Source organism: Ochotona princeps, chromosome 1 (genome assembly GCF_030435755.1).
Source record: "Ochotona princeps isolate mOchPri1 chromosome 1, mOchPri1.hap1, whole genome shotgun sequence".
Taxonomy (NCBI): domain Eukaryota; kingdom Metazoa; phylum Chordata; class Mammalia; order Lagomorpha; family Ochotonidae; genus Ochotona; species Ochotona princeps.
This window is the reverse complement of record NC_080832.1, coordinates 40,726,615-40,742,988: the sequence shown is the minus strand read 5'-3', so window position 1 is coordinate 40,742,988 and position 16,374 is coordinate 40,726,615. Positions and strand designations below refer to the sequence as shown.

The 16,374-nt window shown below is 36.2% G+C and overlaps 1 protein-coding gene across 3 annotated transcripts in view; it reads left to right on the top strand.

Moving 5' to 3' along the window:
• HSF2 (heat shock transcription factor 2) overlaps positions 1-12,907 on the top strand; it is a 39,861-nt gene extending 26,954 nt beyond the window's left edge. For 2 of the 3 annotated variants that reach the window (XM_058679701.1, XM_058679815.1), the window contains exons 7-13: positions 1,193-1,280; positions 2,981-3,129; positions 3,546-3,779; positions 4,326-4,431; positions 8,489-8,542; positions 11,115-11,199; positions 11,917-12,907. In XM_058679701.1, the coding sequence (XP_058535684.1) occupies positions 1,193-1,280; positions 2,981-3,129; positions 3,546-3,779; positions 4,326-4,431; positions 8,489-8,542; positions 11,115-11,199; positions 11,917-12,212 (1,012 nt within the window). In that variant the 3' untranslated portion in view covers positions 12,213-12,907. The remainder of the gene's footprint in view (positions 1-1,192; positions 1,281-2,980; positions 3,130-3,545; positions 3,780-4,325; positions 4,432-8,488; positions 8,543-11,114; positions 11,200-11,916) is intronic. The other variant, XM_058679754.1, reaches the window with a different exon arrangement.
• The last annotated feature ends 3,467 nt before the right edge of the window (positions 12,908-16,374 follow it).

Here is a 16,374-nt window from a genome sequence, read left to right as displayed (position 1 = left end):
ATGCATGATCACTGTGAGACACAATCAAAGAATCAAGCACCTGCGCCAAGAGCTCCACGAAAAAGCAGATATCCTGTAACACAGAAATCAGAGGATGAAAATCTCAGAGCACAAACTGGGGGGTGCAAAAATCTGAATCCACAAATTAGGACAAGAGTTTCAGCGCCCACTGGTTAAGGTGCAAAATCTCTGCACTGGTTAGGGCAAAACATCTCCGCCCACAAACCAAAGCTGGGGCCTCACCCAATTTTACCTGATGTCTTGAAGTCCTGAAGTCTGAAACTTTTGAAGTCTTGAACTGTTAAAAGTCTCGAACTCTTCAGGTTCCTGTTTGGGTGCCATTTCTCGGGGTTCTTGCCCAAAGACCACCAAGGGGTGAGGCAACAGTGTTATTATGCAGCAGAAACAGCAGAGACAAACTGGTGGTGAACATACCCAGTTTATTTAAAAGAAATCACAAGCTTATATAGGAGAAGGGGAAAGGGAGAAGGGAGGTCCTCACAGTGCAACAACATTGTGACTGGCTAACAGATATGTCTATCTCTTGTGGACCCTCCAGTGAAGTTAAGGGTCAGGAAGCATAGAAAGCACAGGCAATTGTGTGTATCAGGGCAGGCTCGTTAAAGCAGGATGAATATAACATTTGACTTCCTAGAGTTGTTTACAAAGGAAGTCCTAGCAGAGCAGGAAAGAGAGACTGGGGTGCAGCCCATTGCTCCTATTGCATGCCCAGTGAACAGGCCATGTTGGAGTCTGTTAGCTAAGGGCACAGTGCCATGTGCCTATGGCCTCCACATGGGTAGGCAGGTGGAGATCCAGAGGCGACCTCCCATACCTTCCAGCTCCCTCATTGTGGCCTGGAAAAGCACTAGCTCAAAGCCTTTGGCTCTGCACTATGTGGGAGACCAGGAGGAAGCTCCTGGCTCCCAGCTTTAAATCAGTTCAGCTGTAGCCATTGAGGCCATTTGGAAAGTGAACCAGTGGATGGAGATCTTTCTGTCTCTCCCCTGTGTAAATCTCACTTTTCATTAAAAATAAGTAAACCTTAGACAATAGAAAAAAACTTCATTGGAGGATATTACTGAAATTTTTTATTGCTGAGGTGACTTTGTATGTAAGTAAATTGTTGGAAACAGTTTAAATTTCTTACGTTTGCTTCACTGAACTGCGTGAATATTTTTCTGATTTTCAGGCCTCTACTACTAAATACTAATGGAGCCCCAAAGAAGAATCTGTTTCAGCACATAGTCAAAGAATCAACTGATAATCACCATCACAAAGTAATTTTTTAAAAAAATAGTCTATTTATTGTCTTATACTTGTTTTATTGCAGTATTTAATGCGAAGAATTTCAGTGAATAATAATCCAAGTGTTCATCCCCCAGCTTTATAAACATTACAATATAGTACCAGTTGCCTGTTGCCAAGTTTTTTCTTCTGTGTCTTCTTGTTCTTTTTGAGACAATTATTATATTGAATTAGTGTTTATGATTCTCATGGCTGTTTTCTGTATGTGCCTCTAGTAATAATACTAAGCATTATTTTGCGTGTATCTAAACTTTATAAATGATGCTATTTTGGATGTATCACTTGGCAAATGTGCATTTTTGTTGCTATTTATCAAATGTAGAGATTTCACGTATTTCAATCTTATGTTTTAATTTAACAATGAAATTATGGTAGTGTAATGATTATGTGTCTTCCATTATTTTAGTTTTTATTATACATATACTAGAATTTCTTTTACTCTAGCAGTAGTAAAATATTTATGTTCAGTCTTTGTCACAGATTAATTTTTCAAATGTATAGGCAGTTACAAATTGGTTTAGAATTCCTGCTTTTATTATCATCTTTATTACTGTTATTATTTTCAAATATTTGAGTTTTAAATATTGCTGAGATTTATAATAGAAATATTAGGATTTTTTTTCTCACAGATGAAACTTTACACCTGATCTCTTCTGTTTATAAATAGTTAAGCATACCTAGCTTTTAGATTGAAGGCTCACATAAATGGGTGAAGATTTTTTTTTAATTTAACTTGGTTTATATAATGTATTATATATTATTATATTCTCTTTTACTAGTATATGTTTTTGCATTATAATATTAATTTGCTTTAAAAAGTTGAATTTTTGTTTTTAATTTTGTGGCTCTTATCTGAGTACAGCTCGATTTCAAATTTTTGAAGATTTATTTATGTTTATTACAAAGTCAGATATATAGAGAGGAGAGACAGAGAGGAAGATCTTCCGTCCCATGATTCACTCCCCAAATGAGCACAACGGCCGGTGATGAGCCAATCTAAAGCTGGGAACCAGGAACCTCTTCCGGGTCTCCCACACAGGTACAGGGTCCCAAAGCTTTGGGCCATCCTCGACTGCTTTCCCAGGCCACAAGCAGGGAGCTGGATGGAAAGTGGAGCTGCCGGGATTAGAACCGGCACCCATATGGGATCCTGGGGCATGTTCAAGGTGAGGCCGTTAGCTGCTAGGCCACGCAGCTGGGCCCTCAAATTTTTTTTAATTGCTATAAGACTGACATTTGACCTTGAAATTGTTAAAGTGCCTTTTTTTTTTCTTGCCTTGATTAAGAATATGTAACGCATTTCACAGTAGTAGCTTAGGTGACATAAATCACCATCAGCCTAATAGTGATCTGCTTACTTGAGATTTCTGGTGAAATCCTAAGACTTGTAATTCTAGATATAAAAAATACTTTCAGTTTCGAAGTTCTTGTAGAAACATTGTTAGGCATGCCATATTCAGTGTATCTTATTATAAATGTGTTAAGTAGAATGCAGAGAATAATCCTCCTGGGTCTTCTAACACCAGTGATAAGTCCCATCAGGGCCAAAGATATACCTTTTTGTTTAGCATTGTTATCCACCATTTAATAGTTGCTGTCCTGTGAAGCAGTATCTGGTGTTGTAGTTACTGTGGTTTTGGTTTTAGATACCTTTTTCTCCCTCACCAATTAGGTTCCACACAGTAGGACTGAAGGTTTAAAGCCAAGAGAGCGGATATCCGATGACATCATTATTTATGATGTTACTGATGATAACGCAGATGAAGAAAGTATCCCAGTTATTCCAGAAACTAATGAGGACGTTATATCTGATTCTTCCAGGTAAGAGGTTTGTAAAATAAACAATTCTGAAAATATTGGTCATCTTTCTTTATAAAGAGTTAAATTAAAAAGTGCTTTATAACTAAAGAAACTTATGTATTTCATATTTGGGTTCCTCAATTGAATAGTTAAAATGAACCAAATTATTCAACCAACTAAAGCCCTCCCCCCTTTCCTCTTGAGCAAAGTAGGATTGAGAATTATTTGATGTTTTTATTTTAGTGTTACATACTTTCCAGTGATTCTTTTTGGGCCTGTATATTATGAAGTGTTGATATTTATGATTAAACTACATACCTAAGAAATTGGAAATGTGGTTTGAGAGAATTTCCATTGAGAATGAGTGAATTCAGTGAGTTTATTCAATTTGTCTGAAATGTGATTGGTTCTTTCTTGTGTCACTGATCCTGCTGTAGCCAGTACCCTGATATTGTCATTGTTGAGGATGACAATGAAGATGAGTATGCACCTGTCATACAGAGTGGAGAGCAGAGTGAACAAGCCAGAGAATCCGTGAGTTCAGGAAGTGATGGCACTAGTCCTCTCATGTCTAGTGCTGTCCAGCTAAATGGCTCATCCAGTCTGACCACAGAGGATCCCGTAACCATGATGGATTCCATTTTGAATGATAACATCAATCTTTTGGGAAAGTGAGTACTCATATATCAGTGTTGTCTGATATTAATTTTGCTTTATTCACTTGACGTTCTATTTCTCTTAGATACTGCCTTTCTTTTTTTATATATATATATATTTATTAATATTTAGCTGAACCCATGTAGCCCACCTTGGTCTAGATGGAGCTATGTAATGAAAAAATTTAATCATCCCAAATACCTATTTTGAGTGTCCATAAGGTGCTTGTGATTTTTTGTTTGAATCAGGACTGTGAAATAATATGACATTTCTTAAGGGACTTAATGGCATAAAGAAAGTTGGTGTATAATAAGAAGAATCTGTGTTTAAATACTTTATAATGTAGAACAAAAGCAAGTTAGGCTGTGTTGTTTTGGAGCCTTTTTTCTGTAAGTAGTGATATTTTGTTAACCTGAGTTCAGATTTTCAGGAATTTGAAATCTTGCATAAGATCTAAAGAAGTGGTTAATAAGTAGCTAGCAGTATTTTCTTGACCAAGTTTCAGCAGTGAATTTAAACATGAAAAGAGGAAGACCTAATATTTAATTTTTTTTCCTTAGGGTTGAACTGTTGGATTATCTTGACAGTATTGATTGCAGTTTGGAGGACTTCCAAGCTATGCTCTCAGGAAGACAGTTTAGCATAGACCCAGATCTACTGGTTGATGTAGGTACTTTGTCTAATCTTTATTATACTGGTAATTTATGTATTTATAATATTCAAACACCAGCACAGCTTTTTTTTTGTGCGTATACTTGGTTTTGAATTTCCTTTTTTTTTTAAGTAAATGTTTTTATCTGAAGGACTGGAATGGATTGATTTGGAACATTGAAGGAGGATGATGACTGATTGCCTCTGAGTAGCAGTTCAGTGACTCTCCTGTGAACAACATAACCATTCTGTTGAACAGCTCTGTTAAATCTAGGTCTTGTCTGGACTTGTTCTGTTATGTTTTTCTGCAGAATAAATTGTCACTGAATAGAGATCTGTAGAAATTGGTTGTAGCCAGGAGACAGCATAGATAGTTTTTAATACTTGCGAAATTTTTCATTCAAATGTATTTATGTTATGTGTGCTACCTGTAATAGTTTTATATCTCCAAGTTTCTCCTGTACCAATTCCTGCCACTGTCTATATGAACTTAACTCTAATATATGGATTTAAATCTCCTTTCCACTTTTCTGGTACTATCCAACCTTCTTTCTGTCTTCCCACTTGTTCCTGCTGTTCCATTCTTCTTTATGTAAAGCTTCTTCTTTATGTAAAGCTTTATGGCCTATCCCCCCTCAGATGAATGTTGTTCTTATTTCTGTTTTTTTCTGTGAACAGGTTTCTGTCTTTGCTTCTGAAAGGTTTTATTGCTTTTGTTTGTTCCTTGTCTTGTAATGCAGCTTCTCTCACATGAAAGAGTATAATCTTAAACCTTCTAAGGGCGTCTTAACGAGGCAGAAAAGCATTAATTAATGCCTTTATACTCCTCAAGCTTATTTTCATTAGTTTATCTTAATTCTGTACTTACCAATTTTTGTCAATATCATATTAGTTTGTCACCCCTTTTCAGAATACAGTCATCATAGGGGATGGATATCACTTTTTTTGAAAATTTTCTTTCTGTACTGACCTTTGTTAATCATCTTAAGTAAATTAAACACCCATGTTGATAATATATTTCAGTTTGTTAACAGTAAGCTGGCAATCCTCCTTGATTCTAATAACCCTTTCCCTACTGTGGATCCTGGAATATTTCAAGCTATATGTTCTCTAAAATGAATTAAAAATCTCATAATTCTAGCCACATATAAACCATTGCTTCTTTTTAACTTTGGAATATATGTTGAATGCACTTAAATCTATCCTCAAGACTACCTAGCCAAGTGCTCCCTATTCAGAGAACAGTAGATTATGCTCTGATTTCTTTTCTGCAGTGTTTCTGTTTCCAGTCCCTATCCTTTCTTGGAGAAAGTGCTTACTTCTTCTAGGAGGCACATTCCTAGTTCTGTCTTTTGCCTCTCTGTTTCTTTTCTATCTTGATCTTTCTCGTCTTACAAAGTCTGCTTTTGACGTTTTGCTGTTATTTACTGTTCTCTTATTTACTGTTCTAACTCCCTCACTGCAAGCCTGTGGAGATAAGCATCTACCTCTTTTTTACTCATTTTCTTTTGAAACACTATTTTCTCGCTTATTTACTCTGAGCCTGAGGTGCCTGCTTATTTTAGTTTTTCCGTATTAAGTATAACTTTTTCTTTCTTAATCCATTGAGCAAGTGGAATGTGGATTTTGAATCATATCTTCTGAGTTCCATTTTTGACTCATGCCGCTTCCTCGATATGTTATTAATGTTGGAAACATGAACCTCTCTCACCCAATTTTCTAAGGGCTGTTGCAGGAACTCTAAATTACTAGAACTATTGTTACTCGGTGAGACTTCTTTGAAAAAATATTTATTTATTTTTATTAGAAAGATTTATAGAGAGAGGAGAGACAGAGAAAGATTTTCCTTCCGTTGACTCATTCCCCAAGTGCCTGCAACAGCCAGAGCTAAACTGATCCGGAGCCAGGAACCTCCTTCTGGTCTCGCACATGGGTGCAGGGTCCCAAGGCTTTAGGCCTTCCTTGACTGCTTTCCCAGGCCACTAGCAGGGAGCTGCATGGGAAAGTGAAGCAGCCAGGACCCGAACTGGCACCCATATGGGATTCCAGCGCATGCAAGGTGAGGACTTTAGCTTCTAGGCTATTGTGTCTGGCCCTATTCTGTGTTTCTAACCATTCTGTTTCTTTAGGAGCTTTTCTTTTTTCTTGCTGTGTTTTACTTGTAGACATCCACCAAGGCATTCTGTCCTTTTATCTCCTTATTTTTTCTATCTCTTTTTCATTCTTTTTAATTCAGACTTGGTCTGAAATGTGTACTTTTAGCTTTTAATATTTTAAAGGTACTTTAATTCTGATTCTGTGTCTTTGGAGTCATCATTTAAACATTGCCTCAGATTGTTTCCTTTTGTGGTTTCTTTAGTAATCACCCTTTATGGTAAAGATGTGAATTAAAGAGTTCATAGCTTTTCTGTGGAGAGTTCAGTCCTTAATGGTGTGGAGAATTTGCTTGGGAGTAATTGGTCTTAGAATTCTACCAACATAGTCAGTTCCTTTTGTATGATACAGGTTTTATAATTTACTGTATATCTGCTGGGAATACTAAACAAACTATTCCTGTGGCAATGAATGAGTAGTGAGTTGGAGGGAGCATAGAGAAACCGGAGCTTAAACTGCTTGCCTTCAAAGGCATCCTCAATAGGGACAGAATCTGGTTAAACCTCTGAGATAGATAGTAGCAGGCTAAACCACCGGATACTGATAATCATGTATTACTGTCTCATGTTAAAGATCTAATTTCTCATTCCTCTTAAGTAATCAATGGATAATATGAGAAGGGAATGAGGAGGAAAGAGAAAGCAAAGGAATATCTAGGAATATTTTTAGAACTATGAAATATGGAATGTTAAGGAAAGAAATCATTATCTCTAGTGTAGAGGAATCTGCTTATGTCCTGGTTGCATTTTATTTTTTCATTATCCAGACCTTTTGCTGTGCTTGTTTTCATAGAATACTATCTTAAAGCACTATGGATTTGCTTAGGATGCACTCAAGGCTTTCATTGTCATTAAGATGTACTCGTGTCAACTGACTGGCTTTGCTCTCTTATTGTACCTAATTTGCTGGTCAACTCAGAACTTCTATAGTATTTGGGACAACCTACCACATTCCTAGAGGATACCCTAAACTTTTGTTGTTGCTGATACTGTACCAAAGAACTCTGCCTCCATCTTCTCATTTTCCAAGATCTAACCATTCTCCAGGGTTTAGAATATGCCATGCAACTTTTCCAAGGTCTTTTTGTTTTATTGTGTATCTCTGTGAGTGCTTTCTTGACTTCTCATTCTCTTAATATCCTAGTACTTTGGAATCCTACCATTCTTTTACTGTATTTTGGTGAACCTATTTTGCTATTTGATGCTGTTCTTAATGGTCTTTTAGAATGTAAGCTCCTAGAGAGCAGGAATAGCATCTTCACCTTGTGTTCTGCATGATTATTTTTTAGGAGTTTGGTAAATCCCTGTGGCAGGGATGACTTTGAATCTTATGACTTAAATTAAAGCTGTATCTATAAACCCACTGGACTGAGGAGTACAGTAGGGAGAAGTCTTAGCACTTTAAACTTAACTTGTTTAGATGAGGTAAAACAAACTAAGAAGTAGATGTGCTGTTGTGTTGGGATGTTCCTGGTATGGTTTAGGAACCTCTGTCATAGATTCTGTAGAAATGTTGTGATAAGTAGATATTTAAGTATAAGCTTTGTATTAAAGTGTGGACTCAGTCTTGGATGTGACTTGCTGACAAAGGCATGAAGGAAAACAAATGAAAACTAATCGACTAGAGTAATGATAAAGGGAGATAGAGAGAAAGCATCATTTGTCTCAAGTGTTTTACCTTACTGCTTTATAGAGAAAATCTTGCAACGTGAACTTTCATCTGATGCGTTGGGCTAGCTTGCTCTGCTTTTGTTTATTTGTTCTTTTTGCTTTCTTCTTCCAGACTGATTTTATTGTGTGAAAACTTCTAAGTGTAGGAACTACATCTCTTCTCCCGGTGTGGTTGTATACAGATTTTGAACACACAATTTTTTTTTACTATTTTTTAAACTTATCATCTTTCTTGTTTGGTCTTTCAGCTTTTCACTAGTTCTGTGCAGATGAATCCCACAGATTACATCAATAATACAAAAGTAAGTTTTAATTCATGTTGCTCAGGACCCATAGCTGTAAAAAATATTAAAAATCCCTATATAGAGAGAGCAATATCACTCCCAATTTTAAAAAAGCATTTTATATTCTAAGGTAGTATGTGTGATAAAAATAAAATAGTAAAAGTCTAAATGAAGACTTAGCCTTTGGCTAGGGGTGTATAATTTCCCAATCCTACTGACATTTATGATATTAACTACCAATGTATAAGTGGCATTTTTGGTGCTGGAAAATAAATGAACTAAACTTCACATTTAAAGTATGCCATTAAAATGAATTACTATAGTAAGATTATTTGTGTTTTGTAAATGCTGAGGTTTATATTTTTATTCCTTCTATAATAACATCTCAACATTCTTATTGAAAATTTAGTGGTACCCATAATCTTTAAATTCTTTAATTTTACTAGCATATTTAAAAAACTCAAGAATTTGTGCTAATTGCAGGAAAGCTGAGTTAAAACAGTTATGCACAGGACTTTGGACCTTTATTTTCTTTTTTAAGTAATAAATTTGTTGTTGTTTTGTTTTGTTTTCAGTTGTAACACATAGAGCACCGGTTTGGCTTAGCAGGTTTTGACAAGATTCTTTAGAACTGATTTTTTAATGAGTAGTGAAGGCAATTCAGAGCCAGTGTTTATAAATAATTCATTTACTTTATACAGCTTTTTGCCTAAGTAGGTATATACTTCCCTATTGCGTATCTATAACAGATTATTAGTAACCCTTGTTTTCCATTGACTGCAGTGGCAAATCAAGAACCAAATTATTGAAATCAGATTCTTGTTTTATAAAGTTGAAAATGGGCATATATCAGATAATTATGAGTAATTAGGGTGAGATTGTTGAATTTCCTGACTGTTGTCTTGCATGAGGATATCCTGAATAGATTTTCTGCTTTTTTCCAGAGTTGTGGTAGCTTAATGTTTAAAGAACTTAAGAATGTGTGAATCAGTAAGATGATCTTACGTTCAATATTTGGGTTTTATAGCAGCAGTTTTCTATAGAAATACTGGTTTTGCAGTCCAAATATTCCCTGTTACAGCTGTGTTCCAGTGAAGCTTTGTTTACACATAGGCACTATGCCAAATTAGGCTTGTGGACTATAGTTGGGATAATATAAGATTGTGTGGATCGTTAAACTTTGTTAATATAATCATAGTATTGTTAGAAGATTGTAAATTCATATAGTAAGACTTGTATATTCAATTAGTGACTGTGTTTTATTGTTTATATATTGCCAGACATTGAATTATGTTTGTTCTTTAGTCATCTTATATAAGAAACCTGTAATTTGATTATAGTTTTCAGAAATAGCAGTTAAACATTAGATTACTCATTGTGTTGTAATATTGCATTGTAATATTGCAGAAATATTAGACTTTTGTCATTCTGAATCCAGATTAAAGGTTCTAAATAATTAGCATTTCATCAGTAATTCCTTCCCTTGCTCATGACCTGGATTACAACATTTTGCTCCTAAGTGAAGATGCCTTTATTCCCCTCAATATGTAATTCAGACTAGAAACTGACTATGTGGGAAATGAAATCCATGCCATCCTATTTTTATAACAACAGTGTTATAACATGTTATAACATGTTTATAACAACAGTGAAGTCCTTGAAAATACCTTTTTAGGTAGTATAAAAATGTAGATGATATTGCATCAATGTTTATGTGTTTATTATTAATACTAAATGAGATTTTAATGTCAACTTTGGAAATGTGTAGTTTGATGCCATCATCTTGTATGAATCGTGGAAACTTGTGTTGCTTCATGTTATGGTTGCTCTTAGGGGCAGTCACAGGTACTAGTGTACAGATTTTGTTACACCATAAATACTTAACCAAGGTTCAGATACCGGGGACTTATAGCTTTTAGGAGGAATTAGGCACCTCTTCACCTCAATGTTTGAACATCACTGAAGTGAGCACTGAAGAATGTACACTTGATCTTAGCCAAAAGGCCAAGAAGCAATAGCACTGAAGAATTTAACAATGGTAAAGATTTAATTCCCCTGTCAGATATAAGGAAAGAAGACAGCGGCTGAAAGAAGTGTTTGAAATGACAACAACAGTTGCAGAAGCTACAAGAAGTACAAGAGCAGAAATCATATCATCCTTGAGGCTTTAAAGACCTAGGGATAAATAATGTTAAGACAATATCTTCCTGTGAACTACTTTAAATATGTTTGGCCTGTTTATTGAAGAAAAATGTGCACTGCATTTTAAATGAATTTGATTGCTTAAAGTGTTAATTATCTCTATTAATATTTTTTAAAGTTTTCTTTAATTCATTTCAGTCTTCTACTCTTGACAGATTCTGTGTTTGTATCGAAATACCACTCCTTTTTCAGTGTCATGGTAGTTGAGAGGCCTTGATGACAACAGTGTTCTTACCAGTCTTCTATTTAAGTATCTATGATTCATCTTTCCTTGTTTTCCGTTTCTGTATTTCAGATAACACAGCAGTATTTACATATTGTAATTTTTTTGTATTTTTAGGAACATACGTGAAACAAGTATTTTTAATATATATTCTTTTCCTTTTAGTCTGAAAATAAAGGATTAGAAACTACCAAGAACAATGTGGTTCAGCAAGTTTCAGAAGAGGGAAGAAAATCTAAATCAAAGCCAGGTAAGTGTATGTAGCTATAGTAATAGTTTCTGCAAGTTTTTATTTTTTTTTTAATTCCATATTGAAGCTAATGCAAGCCAAAAAATGTCTTTATCATATTTAACAGGTGAACCCAATATAATGGCTTCATTTTTGTACTCAATGTCTCAAGGCTCTAGCATATGAAGAAAATTGAATTGGTGGTGTAGCAGTTCTTAAAGTTGAGGTCACAGTTTTATCTTTTAAATTTTTGTTTTAACTTTCGGAGACATGAACGAGCTCTCATTTCCTTTTTTTAAAAAGAAGTCTGTATTTGTGAGGCAGAAAGAGTGAGAAGGAGACAGAGTTCCGTCATTTGCTGGTGTACTCCCGAAATGTCCACAGTGTGTAGCCAGGTTAGGCAGAAGGTGGATTCAGATCCTCAGCCAGATCTCCCATGTGGGTGGCAGAAAGCCAGTCAGTTGAACTGTCTCAGCTCTGACTAGGATTCAAGCCAGACAGTCTTACTAGGAGACTGCGAGACCCTAGCTAGCATCTTAATTGTTAAAACTCTTCTTCTTAAGTGTTGAGTAAAGGACTATCTGTCATAAACATTTTAAAATTTATTGACACAAATATTGTTTCTTATTTGGCTATGTAAACTGTAGTAATTACATACATGTATCCTGTTTTCACTTTTCTCCCTTCAGCCTGAATTTAGTACAAGCTGTTAATAAAAGAATGTTTTCTGGTTTTTAGATAAGCAGCTTATCCAGTACACTGCGTTTCCACTTCTTGCATTCCTTGATGGGAACCCTGCTTCTGCTGTTGAACAGGGAAGTACAGCGGCATCATCAGAAGTTCTGTCCTCTGTAGATAAACCCATTGAAGTTGATGAGCTTCTGGATAGCAGCCTGGACCCAGAACCAACCCAAAGTAAGCTTGTTCGCCTGGAGCCATTGACTGAGGCTGAAGCTAGTGAAGCTACACTGTTTTATTTATGTGAACTTGCTCCTGCACCTCTGGATAGTGACATGCCACTCTTAGATAGCTAAATCCCCAAGAAGTGGACTCTACATGTATATATTCATCAAAATGATGAACTATTTATTTTAAAGTATCATTTGGTACTTTTTTTTGTAAATTGCTTTGTTTTGTTTAATCAGATACTGTGGAATAACAGCACCTTTTGCTTTTCTCACTAGCCACACTTGCAAAGCTTTCAGAGGTTATTCAGCTGAGTAAATGTGTACAATTTAATGCACATTGCTGCATATCTTTAATTTGGATTCAAATATTCGCTTCTTCCAATTGTAGTAAATTGGATTTCTTTTCACAAAATGACCATTAACCTCAGTTAAACTTTGTTTTACTTGTTTGTTTGCATTCAGTGGAAGCCACTAGAACTGAATGGTAGAACTCCTAAAGCTTTCTCTATTCCAGTTACCTTTATTAATATTTTTCACTTGGTTTATTTTTAAAACTGGGAACATAAAGTGCCTGTATCTTGTAAAACTTTGTTTGTGTCTCAGCTCAGAGAAGTTCATTTATGTTCAGAGAATTTCACTGACATTCATAATGGAAGGCAAAGTGTATACAGTGCTGTCACACAGCTTCAGCTCCATATACATTGAAAGAAAATGGGGCTGGGATGGAGTCAACCCTATCCAGTTAATTGGACTAGTTTTAAGTTCCACTGTGTGTTTTTTTGAACCATATTCTTTAGTAAAATATACTGAATGTTGCATAATAGTGTCTTTTGTGTGTCTTCTTTGGAGGTGACACCTGTGTGAAATACTTTTTCCTGTGGATAGGGCTCAGATGACTGCTCGTCCTCCCTTTTTCAGACTGATTTATTTGAATGGCAGAGCTTTAGATAGAGGGGGAGACAGATCTTCGATCTGCTGGTTCATTCTCCAAAAGGCTTCAACTGCTGGGGCTAGGCCAGACCAAAGCCAAGAGCTTTGGTGCAGGGAAGTAAGGACTTGGCCTTCTCCTGCTTTCCCAGGTGCATTAGCAGGAAGCTGGATTGGAAATGGAGCAGTGAGGACTTGGACAGGAGCTCATATGGGTTGCTAAAGCTGCAGGCAGCAGCTTAATTCACTTTGGCACAGTACTGGCCCCTGATTTCTCATTAAAAAGAAAAAAAAATGGAGCATTGTAGCATAGAGGATTATGACGGTTTCTGCAACACTGGTATTCTGTATTGACACCATTTTGTTTCTTGATGATCCACTTCCAACCCAGCTTTCCGATAATGGCCTAGGAAAAGCCACATCCTGCTACCCAAAAGAGACCAGATGAAGCTCCTAACTTCAGATTACTCAGGCCTGTCTGTTAAATGATATCTGGGGAGTAAACCAGCAAATAGCAGGTCAGTCTCTCTATAACTCTTAGAATAAATCAATGTTCCAGGAAAATTACTTCAAGAGGCTAGGGACAAAGTAGAAGATACAGACCTTCCATCTTCTGGTTCACTCCATTAAAGCCCACAATAGCCAGGGTTGGGCCAGGCCAAAGTCAGGAAGCCAGAGACATACCTCACTCAATCTGCCACTATTCTTAATATCATCTAAAAAAATAGACCAAATGTTGCAGTAAGGCAAGGGTGTAATCTGAATTTTAATTATTTTAAGAAATTATACGGATGTGCTTTACCTTTCTAAAAATAACTGAGATATGTCTTGTCCCAACTGAGGAGAAATATTAGTTTCTCCTATGACAGATGATAGAGCACCTTCTCCCTTTTGAAAGTTGTTCACAAAAATTGTAGACTTAGGCCTGGCACGGTAGCCTGGCAGCTGAAGTCTTTGCCTTGCATGTGCAGGAATCTTATATGGGTGCCAGGTCTAATCCCTGCTGCCCTGCTTCCCATCCATATCCCTACTTGTGCCCTGGGAAAGCATCAAGGATAGCCCAAAGCCTTGGGCCCTGCAGCTGCATGGGAGACCCCGAAGAGGCTCCTGGCTTCAGATCTGCTCAGTTCCAGCCATTGCAGCCATTTGGGGAGTGAATCAAAGGACAGATGATCTTCCTCTCAGTCTCTCCTCTCTGTATCTGACTTTCCAATAAAAATAGGTAGAATTTTTTTTTTTAATTGTAGGCTTCAAGTGAAGATTTTTTTCACACAAAAAGCTGGAAGCAGTTCAGTTTGTATCTGAATATTATGTAGGATGAAGATTTTCAAGGAAGGCCTCTGTATTTTGAAGTCTTAGAATTTTCCTCTGAAGTATTGATTCAAAGTAAGGCCCAGCACAAAGAGGATATTTATATCAGTATTTGGCTCTGACAGTGAGATCTTGCTGAATTATTTGAGACTCTGGTAGTTTTTGTTTTAAAGATTTATTTATTTTACTTAAAAGTCAGAATTAGAGAGGGAGAGAGACATTTTCTATATGCCATAGCCAGAGCTAGGCTGGTCTGATGCTGGTAGCCAAGAGCTGCTTCTGGGTCTCTCATATGAGTACACAGGCTCAAAGACTTGGGCCCTCTCCCACTGCTTTCCTAGGCCATTAGCAGGGAATTAGGTCATAAATGCAGCAGAATAATGCACAGAAATAATGAAGATTTAATCACCACCACAAAAACATATAGAAATACAGAACCCACCGGAAAAAAGAACAAAGGTTATACAAAAATAAACAATTTTTAAACAGATATGACGGAACTAAAGTGATTATCAGTCTAACCAGTAAGACTTTCCAAAACAGAAACAACACTTTACCATCAGGATGCAAAGGATGGCTGATTTTTGCAATGTCTAGCATGAATTGAAAACAATGTCAAGTCAAAGGAAAGGAAAAAAATGGGAACCTAGCAATGTTTTTGTAGACAAAGCATAAGGAAGATAAGCAAAAGCAAAGAAACAACGAATTTTCTAAAAAATACGATAGGACTGAGTCATTACCAGTAACTGGTTATAAATGGTCTAAATTCCCAAGTAAAACATAGAGATTGGCTATGTGAATATAAAAACAAAATCCAATAATTTGCTACATATTAGGAAACTTCACTGGAATACACAGATTGAATATGAAAAGATGGAAATAGATATGATACTTAACTAGGACAAAAACAGTAAAAAATAAAAGAAAAAAGACAATTTTATACCATGATGCTGTTGATAACTCACACAAGTCCAACAACTGTAAATGTACCTAATGTCAGAGCACTCATTTTATAAAGCATTAGATCTAAAAACAAAGTTACAGTAATTAATAATGGAATACTTTTCTCAAGGGATAGGTTGTTGAGAAAACAGCATCAGAAGTGAGTACACAAAAACAAAAGGACCTACTAGACATTTAAAGACTATCCCATTCAATCACTGCAAAATACACATGCTTTGAAATAGCACATGGAACATTCTATAGAATAGACAATTTATTAAGTAGAGACAAGTCTCAGCAAACTGGAAAAATCATTTTTCTGACCATAATGGAAGAAAAATCAGAGATCATTAAAGGGCCTAAAAATTCAGCAAATGGAGACTGAACAGCTTGGTCCTAATTAATAAATCACAAAGCCAAAAGGGAAATTTTAAAATCTGTTGAAAAATAGTAACAAAACTTATGAAATACACCAAAAGCAGTATTGAGGAAAGTTTATAGCAATTCATATCGAATATCGATACATAAAATAAGCAACCTAACTGCAATTCAACGGTCTAACAAGAATGGGGGTCAAACTGTTCCTACACTTTTTTCTTAAGAGTTTTTATACTATTGTCAGTGAAACATTACACAATAAGAGACTTAAAGATATAGTAGATGTAGAATTTCTACTTAATGAAAGTCCTTTCCTATCTTCTCGGCCTTTTGGCTAAGATTAAGTGTAATGATGATCCTTTCCAAACAATCAGTTCACATGGTGAAAGCTCTTGTGGGAGAAAACCACTTTGAATTCCAATTTCATGGGTCCCTGGCAACAAAATAAAAGCCACCTTGAAACCAATTGTCAAGATAAAATGGGTAGTAATACAGAAAAAAGTCTGAGTATCACAACTGTAGAATAAATACAGCTTCCTTCTACCCCTTTCCTTCTCTTGGGAGAAGGTAGGACATGACAGCCTTGCAGACAAGGCCCCATTGCCTGGGGCCTAGAGGTGCCTAGGCGCCTGAGCAGCATGTGAGCATGTGGGCAGGACTCTTGGGTGTTGCTGCCTGGATCCCCTCCACGTCCAGGAGACCAGTCTCCTGAGCCTCCCAGGCACCCTTG